This window comes from Xiphophorus hellerii, chromosome 20 (assembly GCF_003331165.1).
Source record: "Xiphophorus hellerii strain 12219 chromosome 20, Xiphophorus_hellerii-4.1, whole genome shotgun sequence".
NCBI lineage: Eukaryota > Metazoa > Chordata > Actinopteri > Cyprinodontiformes > Poeciliidae > Xiphophorus > Xiphophorus hellerii.
Genome location: NC_045691.1, coordinates 19,417,330 through 19,438,459, shown reverse-complemented (window position 1 = coordinate 19,438,459; position 21,130 = coordinate 19,417,330). Strand labels below are relative to the sequence as shown.

Here is a 21,130-nt window from a genome sequence, read left to right as displayed (position 1 = left end):
TTGTAGATAATATTGCTGTTTCATAACTTATTACTGTATTATGTTTTTTATGGTGTGTAAAACACTTTACCTCATCCTATCATCAGTTATGAGTGAAATACTACAATTTCTCTGTTTTGAGCTCAGACTTCGAGTTTAGCTGCTTTTCATCTTGGTCGCTGCAGTGAATGTTGTGGCCTGAAGTAGCAAGCAGAACGCCATCATCACCATCTTCCTCACAGCTACACCCTGAAATCCTTCCATGAACTCCACAAACGTGACTAGAGCAGCCTTGGTTGACTGCAGCCTCACGGGGAACAAGCTCAACTTTGTGCCAAGAATGCAGGCCTTTCTCTTGCTTGGGTTGTAAAGACCAAATTAAAAACATCCTCTGTGCCTTATGCTTTTGCAGCGTCCCCATGAAATGCTTCCAGGTACTTATAATAGTTCATGAGAGACACATAATCAACCCTTCTTACTGGACCATCTCGCTCCCCAGACCTGAATCATAAGAAAAACCTGTAGTTAAATAAAAAGCAGAGAGCAAAGTTTGTCTACTTCAACACCCTACCTCCAGAAAAAGTCTAAATGTTCTCCTATGTTTTCAGCAGTGATTTTATCAACCATAATAAATTTAGGACATGAGATGGTTTCAGTGCAAAAAGTTAACTTTTTCCAAATTACTTTCAATTTTAAAGATGCTAAAGATAAATTTAGCTTGAACACTTTTCCCACAACTTATCAGTGGTAAAAATGTGTGGCAAAAATAAACAATGCCATTTGTGCACAATATTGGTAATTACATCACAAGTAACACCCAGATTTTCCCGGTGAGATAAACTGACTTCATAGGATTTGTGCTAAATATAATGAAGAATATCTATATTTTGGAAAATGTCAGTCTTGTTGTGATGATATCAAATTCATATGGACTCCAACTCTAATTCTCAGAAACTATTTTAAGGTTTTATTTATTTGTATCTTTTGCTTTGTGACCAACTACTGCTTTACACCACCTCAGCTTTGTTTAGATAGAAAACATTCAGTCGTTCTCCTCCTTCGTCTTTGTAATCTTCCTTTTACTCAGGGATTTTCAGGCACAAAAATATATTTACTTTTTCACAGTTTTCTAAAACTGTTTCTTATTTTTGAGAGGCGGCTTAAATTAAGCGAGAATTGATTCTATCCACATACTGAATAACTTTTTCAGGCTCTAAAAAAATTTCATTTTGTCAAGTTGTTATTAATTTATGCTTGTGCAGAAGATATTAAATTATATAAATCCCTCTTGTTTTGAAAAAAAAAAACAGATGCAGCTTCTGGGTTCAAGTTTGATTTCACATGAATCAGAGCTGTTCCTGTACATTTATGTCTCCATTTATCTTAAGTATCTTTGCCTGTTTACTCTGTTTATTTGCTTTGTTTTAATTTTGCTAATTTATTTCTGGTTTAGCAGCTATTTCGATTATCAACACTAGGGGGCGATGTCTCTCCCAAAAAAAAACTTCAGATTGTTTTCTGTGAAATCCTGGTTCTGATTTGTCCCGCAGTGATCGATCTGTTTCTAAACAAGAGCCACTTATAACTATGATAATAGATGCTGTCACAAATGGGTCTAAGGCATGAAAACACATTTAAAAGAGAGAATATGTCCTCAAAAACTTTATGTTTTTATAAAGTCTAATTCTTGGTTTTAGCTCTCTGTTTAAATGGTAGTTACTCACTGAAAAGACTTTACTTGTCTCCCTGAAGAAAATGTCAAAAGATTACAGGTAAATACAGATAAAAATGTGACAATGAACATGATTACATTGACCCTTTGTGACCTTCTTCCAGCCCTTAAGGAAATAGGTGCATTTCACTTCAATTAGCAAGCAGATTTATCCAAATAATGATTTTCATGCACTTCATTTAGTGATCATTTTGGAATAACACACAACAGAGCAAATCATTTTTTTATTTAAAGGCAGAAACAAAGGGAAAAAATATTTAAATTCAGCAAGACTTTGCACAGGAAAGCAGCCTCATGGGTTTCAGCTGTTATTGTGGAAAAATCAAGCACCTCCTTGTTGTGTAATATATAAAAAATATAAGTTAATTAGAGGGGCTGCTTACGCAATTATTTCTGTAAGGAGCTGTGAGTTGACACCTGTTAGTGGAGGAGAAACAACCTCAGTAGTCCAATCAGAAACCAGAGGAAAGGTGACTGCTGTTCACACGGCCCTCCTCTCCAGAGGGCTGTAACTTCAGTGACGCCAATCAGGGCTTGAGGCTTATCCAAATAGCCAGACGCAATGAGACTGTGAACCTGTTGCATGTCAAAACCACCTGAGCCATCTATGCCAGGTTTGATTGGTTCTTTAAATGGAGCTACTAAATTTAGTTAACTGGGATTCCTCAGAGAACTGATGGGAGAACTGTTAAATAATCTTAAAAGCCTCTTTGTCCTTAAAAGTAACAAGAACCCTCTTGTTCAAGTGTAACAAGAACCCATGTTAAACTCAAGACATGGGTGTAACTGAAAGATCTTCCTTCCTGGCAACTTTTACTGCTAATAATTTGTCAAGCACTTTATGAGCACCTTTGTACTTGATTAAAAACACTGTAATTAGAACGTTAAGTATTCTTTATACATACAAAGGAAAACATTTAAGTTCTAGGCTGGGTTGGCACGCTGTGGACATAAACAAATAGCAGCCAGGATCCTGTCTGAATTCCTTCAAACTCTTGAATGTCCTGAAAATGTTTTGTTTTCTACTTATCATCTTGAGGCTGTTGGAGATTTTAGGAGCTTCCCTGAATGCAGGTCAACACTGTTTGCCCTAGCCATGACTTACATTTGAAACATTAAGTAAAACTCAAAAACTTCATGTTTATAACAATTAGTCCCCTAGTAAAATGTGCAGAATAAATTACAGTTTTAAATAGCAAAATAACAACAATAATGTGACTGCAGGCGCATGTTGAGAGAAACTAGCAAAACATTGATTTAATGTAAAACAAATACTGGTCGCAAACTGCAGTAAATGTCTCTATCAAGTTGGTTTGATCACAAGACAAATGTTTCGTCTTATATTGGGAGAATGATTTTGTATATCCATGGCAGTGTTAACACAGATGCTTACAATGAACTACTGCTTAATGTTAGGAGAGTAACATTAAGCAGCTATTGTATGTGTGTTGTTTTTATTTGTCCTGTATTTTCTTTTTACTTTCTCTAAAGATTAAAATCCTCTTTTAGACATACAGTTTATGTTGCAGTGTCCTCATCCATTAAACATTCAATAGTCTCACCATGGACTTCTGAGGAATACCGGACAAGTTATCTTGAGACGTAATAGAGAAATATTTCTCTTTAATTCATTAGCAGCATTTTAACACTCCTACTAACTGTTGCACTCTTGAAACAGACAAGAGTTCTTCAGTTTCTGCAGCTTTATTTGCCTCACGCTGTGTGTATTTTTTCTAATTGCTCTCTCAGAAGCAGACGGGTATCGACGCATAGAAACAAAACCGTTGAAAAGTTTCCTAATCAGGAACGATCAGGAAGCTTCCCGCACTTTACTGCGCATGCACACTGCTGGTCCGAAGCATTCACTCCAGTAACAAAAATATTCAAATCCAGTTACTCAAAATAACTTAGTCTTGTACCTTTCTCAGGCCAAACATGTACATTACTCACATTACTTCAGTTGAATTAACAATTTAGTGAGACTTAAGTAAAGCGTACAAACCTAATTTAAGTAAGAATAGGTATTGCATTTTAGAGTGTGTTTTCCACAGTAAATAAATGAGTGAATTTATGGTCATTTTAATTCCATATTACTGTAAAAGTTGCCGTCACCAGATTTATTTTATGTTTTTCAAGCTTAAACTTTCATGCCAGTCACCAAGGATCGATCTCTAGATTACTTTCATCGTCAAGAATCAAACCAAATTAAAACAAGTGAAATATTGCTGCAGCAATTCCGGTTTGTTTGTGATTCAGAATGATTCAAAACTGATAAACCACTGGCAGGGAGGATTAATCAAAGTTTTCAGTTTTTGTTCATAGAAAGCCAGTCAAAGTGTGTCCACTTGTCCTTTCATTAGGACAGAGAGCGTGGGAGTTATTTGGACTCTTACGCACCAGTCAATGAGAGCGTAGACTGAAGAGCAAACATCCGCCTGCAGGGCGTACGGTCAGCTGCAGTCAACCACATTACAAGCTCCATTTCCTGTAACCAACACCCACTATTATTTAATCATTTAATATACTTTACAGTTGCAATAACGGAAAAAATCCTGACTGTAGTTTAAATAGCTGCTCCACATAACGTCATACTGCAGAGTGGGTTTTCTCTGATCCACAAATGGTCAGAATAATAAACATTGGGGAAGGTACAGTATATACATACAGCCTCACTGTTATTTGGATAAATGTTCCTTTACAAGTTGTACATTGAATAAATCTTTTGCAGACATTATCAGGGTTCTGGGGTGATTCTGGTATGAATAACCCTAAAACTTTCTCTTAAATGTATTTGGTTTGTCTGTGTGGACAAATGCAAACTTAAATTCAGCTTGACACTATCTGGTGAGATTACTGAAATTCAGGCAAAGTTAGACTTTGAAATCCGTGCCAGAATTGGTTTTAAAATACAAAAAACAGGTTGACGTATCAAAGCAAACATTTCAAAGTGCTTTCCTCAAACGGAGGTGGAACATAAAATATATATGAAAAACATATATATATTTATTTCTCTCTCACAATAATACAACACTACATTTTGAAATATTTCAGCTATGTACTGGGTAAGTTTAGACAAAAACATTTCATGTTCTGGGTTGTTAGACCAGAAATAACATTTTAAAGGCAACTGTGAACATGCTGCTTAAAACCACTTAATAAGATGATGAAATAACATTTGGTGAATTTATGGCCTCTTTTAAGCAATGAATTACTGTAAACCTCAAGTTGTTGGTTAAGCAAATCACAATACAACTACAATAATTTCTCATGAAAATGTGAAACAACGAGGAAGTTTGAATATTTTTCAAACAAATACCCCGAAAGACGAATGAGAAAATAACACAGTGACCTATCATTGTTGTGATCTTTGCCTGACCTGCTGATGTTGGTGCAGTGGCAGCTTTGTTTGGGCGGTTCCCTGTTTTCATATTAACTTAATAGACATCCTCACGAGGTCGCCAGTAATGGGTTCACAGAGATGATCGATAATAATCAGTGTATAATTTCAATGTATTTCATATAATTCAAATAAGTACTAATGACTGACACACATTTTGAAAGATAATAATACTCCATCAAAATGTCGCATGAAGTAAGTTATTTAATTAAACATGTCTGATGACAGAGAAGTGCAGCATTTCTTTGGGAGGGGGTGGAGTGTTAATCGGATTACTTGTGAGCTCAGAAGAACTATATTAACTGAGATCCTCAACCCAAAGAGTCGCTTAGCTTGAACTCAAGAGAAGCAAAGCTTATCGGTTTATGCTGGAGAACTCCAACAAGGTAAACATTATATATTTTTACTCTATTATTTTAGAACAATATCAACACATTTTCCAAATTTTTATAATATGGAGAGAGAAAAATCCTGTAGCTGTTTTGGTTTATTGCTTCAATGAATCACACAACTAGTCTAATATTTTTATAATAATATAACAAGTTCTTGTACACATTAGAATAGTTTGGTATTTTAATTGTGATTATTTTGTGTCTCAAACAAAAGTCATATATTGTGTGCTCTGTAGCTCTTGTTGTCATTCTTGTGGGAGTCATTTATAGAAAAGATAACAAATAATGAATGACTGAAAGCTGAATAATTGATCAAACTCTTAAGATGCATTTTATAATTTAAAATAGATTTTTAAATGAGTTTGTTTTTGAAGGTTCAACCATAGGGTTTTGTCATGTTTCAGATATTAGAGAAAATCTTTAATAATAGTTTCTGTGGAAAACCTAAGATATAAATCAATCAATTAATTACATGCCCATCTCGACCATATGAATTATTTCATGTTACAAAGCCAGACTACTTATTGGTTAGAAATTAAATATCCAAGCAGGCACTTTACTTGTTTTTACTTTCTCCAACCATAAAATTTCTCTTTCAGACAAACAATTGATGTCCTCATACATAAAATATTAATTCAACAGCTTTTATGTTTTCCAAAGTAATTCAATATTCTCATGATGGTTTCTGTGAAAGGGGTTTATTTTAAATACTCATGTTACTCCTGGGAAAAACTGAACCAGAACCAGATTTTTTGGGCTAAGTTCTTGAATCTAGAACCTAGAACCATTAAAAATATAGGAAATGGGTTAGCATTAGCATTATCCCCTTTGAGCTCAAACACAAATATTAAACTTATATCATCAGGTTGTAGCTATTAACATAACAACCAAGATTATTTTTTGTATTTTTAGAAGTAAACTGGACAATTCCTTTAGATATTTTATTTAAATTTTAAACAATTTAAAAAATGTTAATGTATCTTTCCTGAAACACCAAGTCAAATGTAATAATATTCTCATTCTTGATTGGCAAATATATAAATATTTTAAATATATAGTCTGTTTTAAAATTAAAGCAATTATGATAAATCCCTTGATTGTTTGCTACCATTTAAAATTGTATGATTTATTTTCAGAGAAATGGAGGTAAACCTTGCTTCCCTGGTTGTGTTGGTCTTTCTTATATTTCCTGTGACGTGTTTGAGTACAGGAGACACATATAAACCACCCAGAGAGGTAAATGTATTATTTCCTTCCTAAGCTGTTCCCTCAAAATGTTTTACCTCACTCAGCACTTTTCCTCTTCGCTTTCAGAGAAGTGAAAACAAACTACTCAAGAGATTTTATCCCACTGACTACGACAACTTTGTGGGTCTTTTGGGAAAGAGACATGCTGCTTCAGCATTGAGTAAGCATTTCGTGTCTTAATCATTAATCTCAAAACATTTCCGTTTTCTTGTAAGGAAATTTAAGTTGGGGTTTAAAAAATAAATTACATTTTCTGTCTTGCACAGATTATGCCGATGACATCCTTGCTGACCCGCTAAAACAAAAAACAGGTGAGTGACTCTGCAACATCTAAAGTCGTTTATTCAGGGCGGTTTAATAACCGACTCTCTTGCTTTGGTCTGCTCAACAAACCTACAGTTTCCTATATGAACTTGATAGTAAATGTTTTGCTTTGCTGATATTGATAATGGCACACACATTTTAAATTCTTTATCAGCCAAAACTTTTGCAATTTAAAACTGTTTTTCACATCATTAAATCAAGATGTTTGGGATTTGAATTAAAATTTTGAGCTTGTGATATCAGATTTATTGGTAAGGGTGTAAAGGAAAAATAAAAACAGCCGTTTTCGTGCTAACGAGCTTCAGGAATTTATAAATGAGTTTTGAACCTCAACTAGAGTTATTATATATTTTATATATGTAAGATTGTGTAAAACTAGTACACCGACTCCAGATGTTTTTTAGGCTTTTCATGAAACTATTGGGGAGGAAAACAACCCTTGAACTGTCAGCCTGTCATCTTGATTCTTGTCTGATCTTCCCTGCGGTTGAATTATTTCTAAAACATATTTAACATTCCTATGTCGTTGTTTATTCTGCTCAAAACTTTTTCACATCTCAACCACAAAACCTCACTGCATTTTAAAGCATGCAACACAAAAGAGATATTTTTACATATTTTACAAATTTGCATACTTTCCAATTTGGGTTGATTGACAGCACTAAGACCCTCCCCCTGACTCTGATTGGTTGTTTTTGACTGGGAGTGGTGCATTTGTTCAGATAATTCAGGGAGGTGATGGAAAACATGGTGACAGTTTTAACAAATATGTAAAAAATATTTTTTTAAAGTTATATACTGCAGCTTTAGCAGCTAGAATCCCAAAAATAGACTTTATACATAAACAATATACAGAGTGTGACACTTGGTAACCTACCCAACACTGCATTATAGCAAAGACAATTGAGATTTAATATGCTGTGCAGATGTAACCTGCTTTAAACTTCTCAATAACTCTCTTCCTGAGTTTTCTGCTGCGTTCTTTGGGCTTCAAATGTCTTGAGGTCTTCACAGAAAAGCTGGGTTTTAATATTTAATCAAAAACAAATGGATTCCTTATACTAATTAGGTGACTTGTCAAGGCACTAGATTGCATATAATGTTCTTAATGGGCGTTAAAGGTTCAAAGAGTAGTGCACATTTGTCAGTAACTCTACATTTTGTGATATAGGATCATGTTTAGCCTAATTTGTTAACTAGTGATTTAATCTTTGTGTGCAGAAGGAGCAGGTTGTGGATCAGTGCAAACATTTCTGCAGATGACGGGGTTTAAATTCTCCAACTGTGTAAAACAAAGGTCAGAAACAGACTTCAATCTGCCCTAAAGACAAATAAATGTGATACTAGACTATTGAACCATATTTGCTTTTCCACAGAAGACAACGCTCTCTGTAATGCAGATGTCAAACATCCGTGTGTGACCAGCTGCCATAAAACCTGCAATTTATCAGAGCTCTCCTATTCAACAAAGTCATCCATTGTTAGCAGCCAGAGGGATAAACAGGCTGGTTAAGACATTGAAATCACAATTGTGACATCTGTTGCAAAAATGTATCACAAAACCGTACAGTAAAATATTTATTTATAGTGATTAAAGTACCTTTCACAAAAAAAACAATCACACATTTTCTGTGCTCTCACAAATCTGCACACTTCAATTCCAACAACTAACATAAATACATGTCAAGTGTCAATACAGCACTGTACATTTTTTCCTTTGAGAAAAACCCTAATATTGACAAGATTGTCAAGGAACTGGTGTCTCACTCTTCCCATTAATAAAAAATTCAACGTAGCAAGTATTAAACATGAGCCCAAGCAACTTCTTTAAAAGAGGCTTTAACGTAAAATATCCCAATTCGACTGACAATGAAACGTGTGAAATCTTACAACCATCTCCTGTTAAAAAACAACGGATAAAAAGGGAACTACGCTGTTCACACACAAATTATCAGTTATAACAGAGTCTGAAAGGCTTCCATGTAAAACAAATTTAAAGTTGTTGAAATCAAAATCAAAAGTGCAGTATGTTTTTTTGTTTTTTTTCAGTCACTTCTTGGTCATCACTTTTTCATAAACATAAAATTTTCAGTTTATCAGACACTGTAGATAAACTAAAGCATACAGAAGCAAAACGGTGTCTAAAAAAAGAAGTAAACACACAATGAAAGGCTTGAATAAAATTATCCTTCATCCTGCTTTTTTCCCCATTTTAACGTCACAGTGCAAAGTCGCGTGTGCAGCTCGTGGCTCATACATTCTCAGTTCGCAAGGCACATTCTTTATGCGTCAGCTTGAGGAGAAGGATGCAGGAACTTGCCAAATGTACGTGTGTGTGTGTCTAGTGGCAGTTTCAGAAAGCGCAGATAAATATTCTGCAACCGTTTGCTTAGAGCAGACTAGGTGTTGTTTCAAAGAAAACAAAAGATTATTCAGTCAACTACTTCCTCACCTATCTAGTTTTTCCAGCTGCACCAGGAAACGCGGCTGCATGAATGAAACTGCTGGATGAACTGAATTAAGAAAAGAAAACTACTAACAAAGAAGACAAATCCGTATTTGTCTTCCTTCACTGGGGAATCTTTTCTCCAGTGCAGGAATCTTTGGTTGGATTATATAGATCTGGAATATTATAATAAACATGTCTAATGTATGTATACTGGCTCATTTACACAGGTTTGGGAATATTGTAGATTAGATGTTATGGAACAAAGTAAAACAATTCATCATCAAGTTGTGTCTAAATCTGTGTTCATGTTCCCTTTACAGTGCTGTGAAAAAGTTGTTTGTACTTTTTGTGTTTCCTGACATATTTAAGATCATCAAATAAGTTTTAATAGTCGACTGTCTCAATGTGAGAAGATAATTGAATCAATAATCAAACTAAATCATTTAACTAAAGTTGACCAGGACATTGTAAATAATGGAACCGTGACTTTTGTTCTAAAAGAAATATTCTGGTGCAAGATGTCTGGCCATCAGAATGTGACCTAAAGCTCAAGCAAATATTTGAATGGCTCTATAAATTAAAAATATATATATTTAATATTGGTTGTATTCAAAGTTCTGATTTGAATCTGATTGAGATGTAGCATCACTTTAGAGCAGGGCTGTACTACTAAAAATCAAATAAATAAAGTAGTCCGTGTTATTCAACACTATAGATTAGATATCTAGTTTTCAAATTCTTTTAGGCTCAGTTGAACAGAATTATTCTCAGATACAAAAACAGGATTTGTCTTAAATTCTTTGAAAAAGTTTGATATATTTAGCCAAGTTTAATAAACTAAACAAAAAACTGATTTGGGTGCAGCAAAATGTTTTATTATGTGTATTACTGCCAAAATCTCTCTTGGTCTGAAATGTAAGGATTTGGTGTTTTTCTTTTTTTTAAATTGTTGGCAAAAAAGGCAATTTTTAAAGTTTCTGAACCTTCATTAGGAAGCTTTTATACATAAATTCAAAAAAAGCAAATGAATAGTCTGACAGCCATGGCCGTCTGGGTGAGCTTGAACATAGAAACATTATAAATAAATATTTCAGACCAGACTAGCTTGGGCATCTCCTCAGGAGGATTTTAAACTGTAGGAACATGGAAAGCTTTAGCAGGTGTAAAACTTCACTACACTTCGGCTGCCTGTTCCGGACAGACAAGATTTTCTTCATGAAGCATTACAAATAAAATGTGACGACGTTGACAAAAAGTCCCAAGTGGAACGTTATGCTTTGTGTCCAGCTGAAAAAGACTCTAAAACACAGCCAACAGTTTGAGAGGTAGCTCATGCAAAAAAAAACAAAAAACGATCACGAATGCGAAACTGGATATTTTGAACTGATGAGAAAGTTTTACGGCTCAGAACATGAAACCACGGCGTTCTTTGCACAACCAGGTCCTCCCTTGCAGATTTACAGTTCTCCGTGTGGAATGAAGTCAGACAACTTCTGCGGTTGTGAAGGAGAACCAAATGACAGTTTACTTGTTGTGACTGCAGACTTAAAACATAAAACACAATGCTTAAATGCTTTAAAATGTTGGAACAGCATCACCCTCTCAAAAATCAATATAGACAAACACAGGTGTCCAAGAACACAGTTGTAAAACCACTTAAAAAAATAAAAGGGTAAAAGTCTCAGCCCGAGGAACAGTCTTGCAGTCACAGCTGACATTAAAAGCAGTCGCTGAGCTCCAGAATCCTCAGGGAATGCACTTGTATGTGGAAGAAACTTCGGATCAAAGTGGAGCCAATTTCCTGCTTGTGAAGAACTACAATCCCAGATTATCACAATGCATGGGTAGCACAAAAAACGCCCATTTTCTCCTACTTAAAATCTGTGTTATTATCAAACCGGCGCTTCAGCGGGGTCTTTAGCAGCCACAGGTGCAGGACCTACTTCCTGCGCTGAATCATCTCCAGCCCCGGACTCCTTCACCCCAGACGCCCGCTCTTTTAGTCTTTCGGCAGAATCCCAGGGATTTGGAAGTTCAGCTCTGTAAGCCTTTGGGGTCGGCGGCTGGTAGCGGTATCTATAGCCAAAGGCACGCAGGTGATAGGCGTAGTACTCCAACATGTACATGCCGGTGGCGTCTACATAATGAAAAGACACCGATACATCTGAACAGCAGTTTGGACCCTACAACAAAAAAAGAGAAAGCATGTAAGTTATCTACCATGTTATAGAGTCAGAACCCCTCAAACGTTCCAAGTTTTTGTCATGTGCGATAGACCAACACAAGTTGTACATGACTGGAAAGTAGGGCTGCACCGATTGCAGTTTTCTGACTGATTGCCGATTACTGATCTTTTAAAAAGCCTAACTTACCGACGCCGATTTTGGCCGATACCAGTTTTTTGTCTGAAATGTTGCTTAATATATCAAGAAAGTTGCTGAATTGGCAACAATGGCGAGACTAACTGTAAATGTCCAGACATGACCCGATCGGCCGTTTTGTCAGTCAAACCTCTCTCACAGGAGAAAAGAAAAGCACAGTGGTTGATTTTTAGACCTTTGCCAAGGTTGAAAACATTGGTGGATAAGAACGGCTCCACATGTAAGAACCGGCCGATCACTGATCTCCCAAAATTAAGGATTAACTAAAGTAGACCAGACAAGTAATAGTTGAACTCTCGTCAAATTAAATTAAAGAGCGACAAACAGGAAGCCATTAGAAGTTTCACAAGTCATGCAAAGGACACATACGCCCCTTTTTCAGGGCCGGCCCGGCTTTGAACCCGGGCCTATCGTTTTTGCATTAGCACTTCCAGCCCGGTACCACCCCGCTCCCTGGAACCCCGAGAGCTGTGGTTCCAATCGGGCCAGCCAGACCGGGCCTGTTTGGTGTTAGCTGTTGATTGGTTCATTGGCTGCGGGGGCGGGACAAAGACCAGATTTCTGGATCAGAGGAGCTCTAGACTTTCTCGATGGCTGTCATTTCAATATGCTGCATCAATAAATTCCCTTCATAATCTATTCTTACCCTACAACGGGATTACAATCGCCTCTTCAGCCAAAGATTTTAATGGTAAATGTAAACAACATTTCTCCAATTTAACCGATTAGAAGTCGGCAAGGCTGTGAACAAGGGGATTTCCGCATCTGGCGTCGCTCCAGCCAGGAAATCCCGCCTACCGCAGCGGTAGTTCAGCTGGCCGCGAGTCCAGATCAGAGACGACATTCAGACGAGATTTATCTTTTTTTTTTGTTAAATTTAAAGCTGAGGTAAATGTTTCCTCGCTCATGAGCGCATACAGAAAAAAATAGGACGGGAGACCCATGAAGAAAACTGTTCTCCGGTCGCTGGGAAGATCACCTGGGTAGCCTTAGCAAGAATTCTATTTACGTGACGTATCCAGCTCAATGCTAAACGACCAGGGCCATGGCACCAATTTTCTGTCCATACAAAGACTAGGGAACTGTTTAGTTGTATCTTTATTTATGAAGACACTTGAGCTGGTTTTTAAAAGAATAATTGGCAGAAATGTGTTTGGAACTACAAAGTGGGAAAACATTGAAATTTACAGCAAAAAGATGATTCTATAAAGTAGTCAGGAGGGGTGGATGAATGCAAATTATACTTATTGTTAGAGATAAAATAAGGAAAGATTTTATTCTACTTCACAACATTAAGCTTCTGTGTTGGGTTATCACATAAAATGCCAATAAAACTCATGAAAGTTTGTGATTGTAACATGATAAAATATGAAGCAGTGTGTACAAACTCTCTTACAATACAATTGAGGCTGTATGAAGTAATTTTCCACTCCCTACAGTGTATGCCTATACACGCCACCTCGATCTGGACACATTGCCATGGCAGTTTCTGACAGGAAAACGGTTCAAAAGTTGCCACGGCAAAAAGACAAATGAGTAAAGTGCACATAAGCTGAAAAACACCCAGCGCTTTTGCTTTGTGGTTGTGATTATAACTGTATGTGGTTCTTCAAGACAGGATTGTGAAAACCACAATCTAATGTAGATACTGCCATGTCTGACTACCTCACTTTATCCCTTTATCCCATAAACATGCTTTATAACACCTTAGATCAATGCTGGGATTTAACAGCACTTGCCTCTGAGATGGGGTAGTAGCAGTAGCTCCAGTACCAGAAGCTCTTGGGGAACTTGGCAGTGAGGTGTTGCTCGGGGACGAAGGGGTGGAACGTCTCCCTCTGTGCAGTGTCTCGGGAGTCTCCTGCCAGCACCCCAACCTTCTCCATACACTGCCCCATCGCCAGGTCCTCTACAGACGAAGTGTGAGTGCACACTTTGTTATTAAAACCTTCTACGAATCTCCGCAGGGCTTCTCTGCTCAGTACATATCCCGCACCGCCGCTCATGTACCCCTGCTTGGTGTAGGGCTTGAATCTTCGGCCAAAGTAAATCGGCTCGTCCGGCGTGTGGTTGGCAAGGATCCATCGCAGATTGTCCACTATCACATAGGTGTCGTCATCTGCCTTGAGGAACCAGTCTGCCTCGTTGGCGTAATGCTCGTAGGCGTAATGGAAGGCCCTGATCGTTTTCCAGTACAGCTGATCGCGCCCCTCCTTAGTGCCAAGTCCCACCGTGGGGAAGTCGGGGTCATCCACAGAGCTCATGAAAACGACTATGTTGCAATGGCGGCTCCATGTGTACTTGACATGCCGAGCCTTTGTCTCCAAGTTTTTGGGACCAGTCATCACCCAGCAAAGGATTCGCACCTTGTTGTACAATTCGTCAGCCATGCGGCTATCCTCACCTGGCAAGGAGACAAAAACACATTAATGTTCTTTTATGTGTAATGTCTATTTCCTCTTGTGAACAAATCAACAGAGTTCTGGATTTCATCAAGACATACACTGGAGACCAACCATGCCATCATGTTGCTGGGTTGACGCCTTGGGCACACAGATACTGGCATGTGAAATTACTCCCAACTCATTGTTGCAATTGGACATAAAGTCTGCTGAGGAACTTGGTATGTGTAAAGATTTATTTTTACAGGATAGTAAAAGCTAATAATCAACAGTGTTATACACAGTAAACACTGGCCATTGACAATGGAAGTACTTTACCTTGTTCTAAGGTACATATAGATTACCTTCTGTATTAATTTGACAAGTTTTATATTGAAAAAAAATTATTTGTTTGAGTCTTTACAAATAACTTTATGATTTTTGTCTGTCATCATTTTAAATTGTTTTATTTTACTTAATTTTTCCTTAAAATCAAAGTATTTTTTAATTTGAAAATGTCAAATCTAGGATTTGCCTTATTTTCATTGTTAATGTTTTATTCCAAAATAATTATATTGACACTCTTTACCATTTAAATTTTTCTAATGAAAGTTTTACTAATAATGCCTCTTATGTACATACATGCACAGTAGAAATAAAGTGAATTTTTATCATTACTTTTGCCTTGCTAGTCTTTAGTGTCATTAATACAGATATATATATTGTCTGCAAATGTTCAGTGAACATTTCTGATGACGTACTGGGGAGGTTTTCTGAATATTCGATGTCAGCTGAGATGCCACTGCACAGAAGAGGATGATGGTGTGGCAAACCTTTTGCCAAAGTCAATTAAAATGATACTTCTCAATGAAAATAATGCTTACAGTGTCACCAAAATCAAGTTGTAGCCTCCATTTCTCTCCCTCAACCCACAGCTCACAGACGGCTCAGTGACAAAGGCTCACAAGACAGAAGGTCACAGCCTTGTTGTAAAAACGGACAGAACTAAAAACCTGTCTGTTAAGCCAAAGACAAAAGCTGGCTCATCAGAGCTTTAGTCTGAAGATCTCAGGCAATGCCTACATGTTGACAGCCACTGTTGGTGAGATTAATGCACAATAATGGAAATGAACAGCCTTGTTAACAGTGCCACGTTGCTAAACTGGTTTGTGGAGAAACTCTGAAAGCCGTTGTCTGAAAAAAATGCAATGGGATATGCCAACATTCAAATTGTCAAATCTTCGTAATTTCTTTTTTGATTTCCATGTGTCTGATATCATTGGAAAGCTTAAAGTATAAACTTTTAGAATCTGTAAATAACTCAAAACACCCCCAAGTAGACTGGTCCATACTTTGGCTGTGGCCAGTCACTTATGTAGAAATATTGAAGCAACATCTAAAGATATCAGTCAGGGCAGACACTGGGCTTTCAAATGGACAATAACCCTAAACATACAGCCTTATTGGTAACAAAGTGTCTTAAGGACAACAAAGTCAATGTCTTGGTGTGGCCATCATAGAGTCCAGATCTCAGTCCTATGGAGAAGTTGTGGGAAGATGTGAAATCTGAGGTGGTCTACAATAATCAAAGCATCAACAGCTGTGGTCTATTGTGTTATTGGGATCAGGTGTGTTCCTCACCAACCAAATCCTTCATTAAATAAAATTAAATAAAGCCTTTTCCACAACTGTTTCAGACAGCTGTTTATTCAGTTTATTTGACAAATGACAACAAACTATTAACTATAGCTGACTAAGAGTTTATTATGTCCACGCCTTTCATAAAGATTTGAAAGAAAAAAAATCTGGCAGCCTAGCTTATTTAATGGCAGTCATTTTGACTTTGATGAGTAGGTATGTTATCAAGTTTACATTGTACTTCTGCATCTTTGCACATTGTTTTGTACAGGTGGAAAACCTGAGACTCATCTAAATGGAATGCTCTCCTCTTAATATACCTGCTTTTCTCTGCTCAATTATATCGAAATGTCTGTTGAAAAAGAAAACTGCTTGATGTACATCACGTACAATGGCAAAAATGCAACATTTTAGTCATGCTACTGTACAAACAATGCTCCTCTCTTTTTTAATGTAATGAAAGGACGCATTGCCGAAAGTCCCATTAGCTTGTAGCTGAGACATTGTCTTTATTTTATTAAAATCTCTTCCTGATTTGAAGCAGGTTCAACGGGGTTGAACTGAAAGCCGGCAGGTCTTGCTGTCACTTCAAGCAACAGATAAACTGTAGCATTTGTTTCACTCCTACAAAAACTCCAAATTTGTAGCTACAGCAATAAGAGATTTCTATAAAAATCCTACAAGTCTTTAAGAGAAACCATAAATCTCTACCAATTAGGAATGTTTCTAACCATACCTGACTTGACAAAAATTCAAGGCACATTACTTGCAAACCGGTCTGCAGTCTAAAGTAGAAATCTAAGAATTAGTGAGTGGCATCTCAATCACACACACTGCTGCAACTACACAAAGAGCAAGGTTATTTTTAGTGTCACATTTCAAACTTATAAAGCCCCTTTTATACATTCAGCATGTTCTCTAAACCTGACACCCACTGAGAGTTTCAGTAGTCACATGTGAATTAACAGCCTGGTATTTTGCTGTAACAATTTGTGATAAAATTTTAGGCAAATTGAGATAAGCATGGGTAAATTAACATATAAAAATATAGTAAGTGTTTTAAAAGTTAAAAAACCCCACTAAAATCTTCTATCATACAGAAGATAGAAAACAAAGAGGATTGTTTTGTCCTCTTTATAAAGTCTTGCTAGGCTTGTTCCTCTAGTCTACATAAAGCAGAGTGGTAAAAAGGGTAAATACCCCTACAATAAGCACCTAAAAACTATTAAATATAGCTGTTTTAAAATCAAATTAACTAATTACAATAATTTTCATAATCAATGTTTGATCATATTTTAAATGCAGGAATAATTTGAGATTTTTCCCTGTCACTTAAAGCAATAAGACTGTGTTATCCATTTTATTTTTATTTGTGTGTAACCTTTTTTTATCCAACGCTATGCTGTAAGAACCTACACACCTACTTAGAAAATGATCTTAGGAAATAAAACAAGCTCTTGTATGCATTTAGCTTCATCCAGTGCAAGCACATTCCAGACAGTGACACATAAATGCTGCCTGTCTTTTACATTCTTCCGCCTCAGAATAAGCAGGAAGTAGATTAATGCAAAACTCACGTTTAATGAAGCCCTTCATATTACACCCAGTGGCTTAAAGGGTTATGTAAGGCTTTTACAACATATTAAAAGGTGATCTTTACACCAATACCCAAGAAACTGAAGAAATAATTGCTCAATAATAAAATTACTTAAACATCTGAGATGCTTAGGTAGATAACAAAAAAAAATAAACTTCCTTTCATTTTGTCTAGTCAATCATTAAGGTGTGTTCAAGTTAAACCCTCTCATTAAGGCTCAATTGATCTGAATTCTTACTTCTGTAAAATAAAAGTTGCTCCTTTATTGCTCCTGGAAGACGAACATACCGGTATGATGAGGGTGATCCAAGTTAAACAGAGCGGACCTCTCTTTCTTCCATATCCCCTGGTCTTCGTCCAACTGTTGCTGCTGGACACCAAGTTTCCCATAGCCTTCGGCCTGCTCAGACTTCTCAAACCAAACCTGCCGCAGGAACACGTACAATGTGAAGGTCCCCACCACAAAACCCGCATAAAAGGAGAATCTGGAACCCAGGGCCTTCATGCTGGACCAGGTGTCCTGCAGTTAATCACTGTGGCAGCAGCTCAACCTAAAGCAGGGAAGAACTGCAGTGAATATAATGCTATGTTGGAGAGTTGTTGACGCATCCGTGGCTGTACATGTGTCACTCCCTGTGTACGAGGTGTGGTTAACTCACCAGCAGCAACGGCGGAATATAAAACATCGCAGCTGAAATATCCAACGGGCTATTTCCTCTCAGCGATCGTAGCGCTTCGGCTCGGGGAGGCGAAACAACGAACAATAACAGCTAGCCATAATAAAAACCGAGCTAAGTTCTCACCCAGCGCCACGGAGAAAGGAGCGACCAAAACCCCAGAGCCTTTTGTCTGAGTAAACTCCCAAGTGAGAGAAAACAAACAGTGACGCTCGTGTCCGGTTAACCATTGACTCCAGCTCTGTGTTGGAACCGTTGGCGAAAGCTAACTGGCTAGTCCGTTATTCAACCGACAGTGCTAGCGTCAACTTCGCTGTTAAGTTATTTAGCGGTCGCGTCGCAGCGGCGCAGCTAACGGAAACCCCGCCGACGAAGGAGGGAGGCTGATGTTTCACTTTCACTTAAGTAAAATCCCTAAGAAAACTTGGAGACAAGAAGTTTAAACGAGCTCCACGTCGATGGAGGATTAAAAGGTCTAACTTGTGTGACTAACTGCTGTCTTCCGTCCAGTAAAAACCGTTACTTCCGGTCAGATTAGTCAGGGGGCAGGGTCGGACTTTTACCCTTGTATACATGACTTGTTGAGAATAAATGGTTAAAAAGTTTTATTTTCCTCCCTGGCCTGATACTTTTATCTAATATAAAATGGGTTCAAAAGAAGTCTTCAAATGAACTGAAAGAATAAAATATACAACTTTTTTTTGCTTTGCTATTTTATGTTAAATATGCTACACATAAAGTACCGCGCATGCATTAAGGACACCCGGGTACTTACGCAACTTTCACGCCCTCTTTTGGGGGAAAGTTTACAGGCATGTCCAATAAATTGTAATGCTTTTCAAAGAGACTTGTCAGATTAAAAATATGTTTTGGAAAATAAAGGTATGAAACATACTCTTCTTTAAACAAAAGTTTCTGTATAATTTTTTTTTTTTTTTGATTGGTCAGATGTATTAGTGGTTTCATTAAATGGGAAGTCATAGAAATAAAGACTTGCAAACACCTATATATGGAGTTACTGAAATAAATTAGCTTTAGTAATATTCTAATTTATTGACTAGGGTTTGAATGAGTCAGTTCCAACCGTGAGTGTTTGGAGTTGAATAAAACTAATCTATGGAGGTATATTTTACTTCCATAATTGGAAGTAAAATATGTTGTTGTTGTCTTACCAGGGGCGCCGTATAGGGCGGAAAGGTTATGACAACTCTAAGGGCCCCTGACCGACAGGGGGCCCTCCACAATTTATTTATTTATTTTTTGTTCATAGAAATAAAAAAAATTGGGCCCTGTCAATTACAAAATTAATCATATTGTGTTTTCGAAGATTGTTTTTAGCAGTAAAAATTTTATGTTCCCACTCCCAGACCAAAAAGCAGACATCCATATTTGCCCTGAACCCTCCTGGATCTGCAGGAAATGGTTCGTTCCTGCTTGGAGCGCTTGACGGTGACCATGTTCAGCAGCAGTCAATGCAAGACAAGAGAGACTGTGGCAGATACTATGCTACTAAGAAAAATTATAAAATCAGGTTTTCAAGAGAAAAAAAATAGAGAGAGGGAGAGAGAGAAAAAGGTAAGAGTGTCAATTTGTAACCCAGATTTTCTCCGAGGCGGGTAGACTGTGAAATTATCAACCATTTAGCATAATTAGCTTAGCTATTTCACTAGCATTTAATGAATTAAGGAAAAAAATTACCAACATATTGATATATTTAACTTGTACCTTTTACCACTTAACAACAGATGAGTCAGTCACCAGCAGCTCTAGCCCACGTTCCTCCTGAGTGAAATTAAAGCTGCAGTATGTCACTTTTATATAAATATTTTTTTTCACATATTTGTTAAAACTGTCATTATGTTGTGACAGTATGGTATGAGAGATAATCTGTGAAAAATCTATTTCCTCTGCTTTCTCCCAGTTCCCTAGAAACAACCAGTCCTCAATCTAGTTAGCATAGCTACCAATGATGGCAGATAAACGATTTCCTGTAATGATATGTTGTTTCTCCACCATTAGCACATTTAGCAGTGAGTGAATGAGGGTGATGGACTGCACCAAGACCCTCCTCCTGGTTCTGATTGGTTGTTTTGGTCAGAATGTTGCATTACTTTACCCAGTAATAGTAGTTCAGGGAGGAGGTGGAGGAGATTGATTGTTTTCACAGATTATCCGTCTCATGACAAACTGTCATCCCAATAAAACTGTCATCCGTCTCTTGACAAACTGTCACAACATGGTGACAGCTTTAACAAATATGGAGAAAACATATTTTTTTATTAAAGTTATATACTGCATTTTATTGAGAAGTCTGGATTGTTTTATGTGTATTTTACACGTTGCTTTTGACTGTTGTTTGTGGGGAGAGATATTTCAGTAATCTAAAACTAATAGAAAAAATTTAAGTAACCTACTTGCATACTGTATGCAGACTGTTGGATGTTAAATTCATGAGCAGTAAATATTGTGCCAGTATCAGTATTGAACCAAAGAAAGCAAGCCTTTAAAATTTTTACGCTTTTTATGGGTCAAATAGACTCAAAAAATTGTAACAGCAGCTGCACAGGGGGGGCCCAATCAAATTTTTTGTCAGGGGGCCCAAGATTCCTGGCGGCGCCCCTGTGTCTTACAAAGCAAACGTGCTTTAGCAGTCAGTCGTGTCTGGATTGCTAGTTTGCCTGTTTTCAACATTTTAATGGAAAAACAACACAGAACTAAGACCGTCACTTCAAGCTGTGCCTATCACAGTACAAATACCCAGACATTAAAAATAATAACCAAAAAGCAAAGTAGAACACGTTAGCAAAAACACTAAAATTTAGGAGTAATTGGACAGCAATGCACAAGTCTATGTTGAAATGTTTGTGCAATTATTGCAGCGTACAAACAACTAAAGCAATTTGGCCAGATTACTTTTTTTTTGTTTGCTTTATAA

The 21,130-nt window shown here is 37.1% G+C and overlaps 1 protein-coding gene across 2 annotated transcripts; it reads right to left on the bottom strand.

The window, feature by feature from the left end:
- Positions 1–8,637: 8,637 nt before the first annotated feature.
- Positions 8,638–18,724, bottom strand: c1galt1lb (core 1 synthase, glycoprotein-N-acetylgalactosamine 3-beta-galactosyltransferase 1, like b). Of its 2 annotated transcripts, XM_032549662.1 has the most exons (4): positions 18,178–18,724; positions 17,807–18,069; positions 13,642–14,306; positions 8,638–11,704 (listed from the first exon to the last, which is right to left on the bottom strand). In XM_032549662.1, exons 2-4 carry the CDS (start codon positions 18,021–18,023, stop codon positions 11,414–11,416), a joined length of 1,173 nt encoding a protein of 390 aa, XP_032405553.1. In that variant the 5' UTR covers positions 18,024–18,069; positions 18,178–18,724; the 3' UTR covers positions 8,638–11,413. The 2 variants fall into 2 exon arrangements, with proteins under 2 accessions (XP_032405553.1, XP_032405554.1); XM_032549663.1 differs by lacking the exon at positions 18,178–18,724 and having other exon boundaries at positions 17,807–18,162.
- Between the last annotated feature and the right edge of the window lie 2,406 nt (positions 18,725–21,130).

Coding starts and splice junctions, on each gene's coding strand:
- c1galt1lb (XM_032549662.1), bottom strand. CDS start 18,023: ATGAAGGCCCTGGGTTCCAGATTCTCCTTTTATGCGGGTTTTGTGGTG. Junction 14,307..17,806: donor GGATCACCCTCATCATACCG/GTATGTTCGTCT, acceptor TCTCCTTGCCAG/GTGAGGATAGCCGCATGGCT. Junction 11,705..13,641: donor GCTACTACCCCATCTCAGAG/GCAAGTGCTGTT, acceptor TTTTTGTTGTAG/GGTCCAAACTGCTGTTCAGA.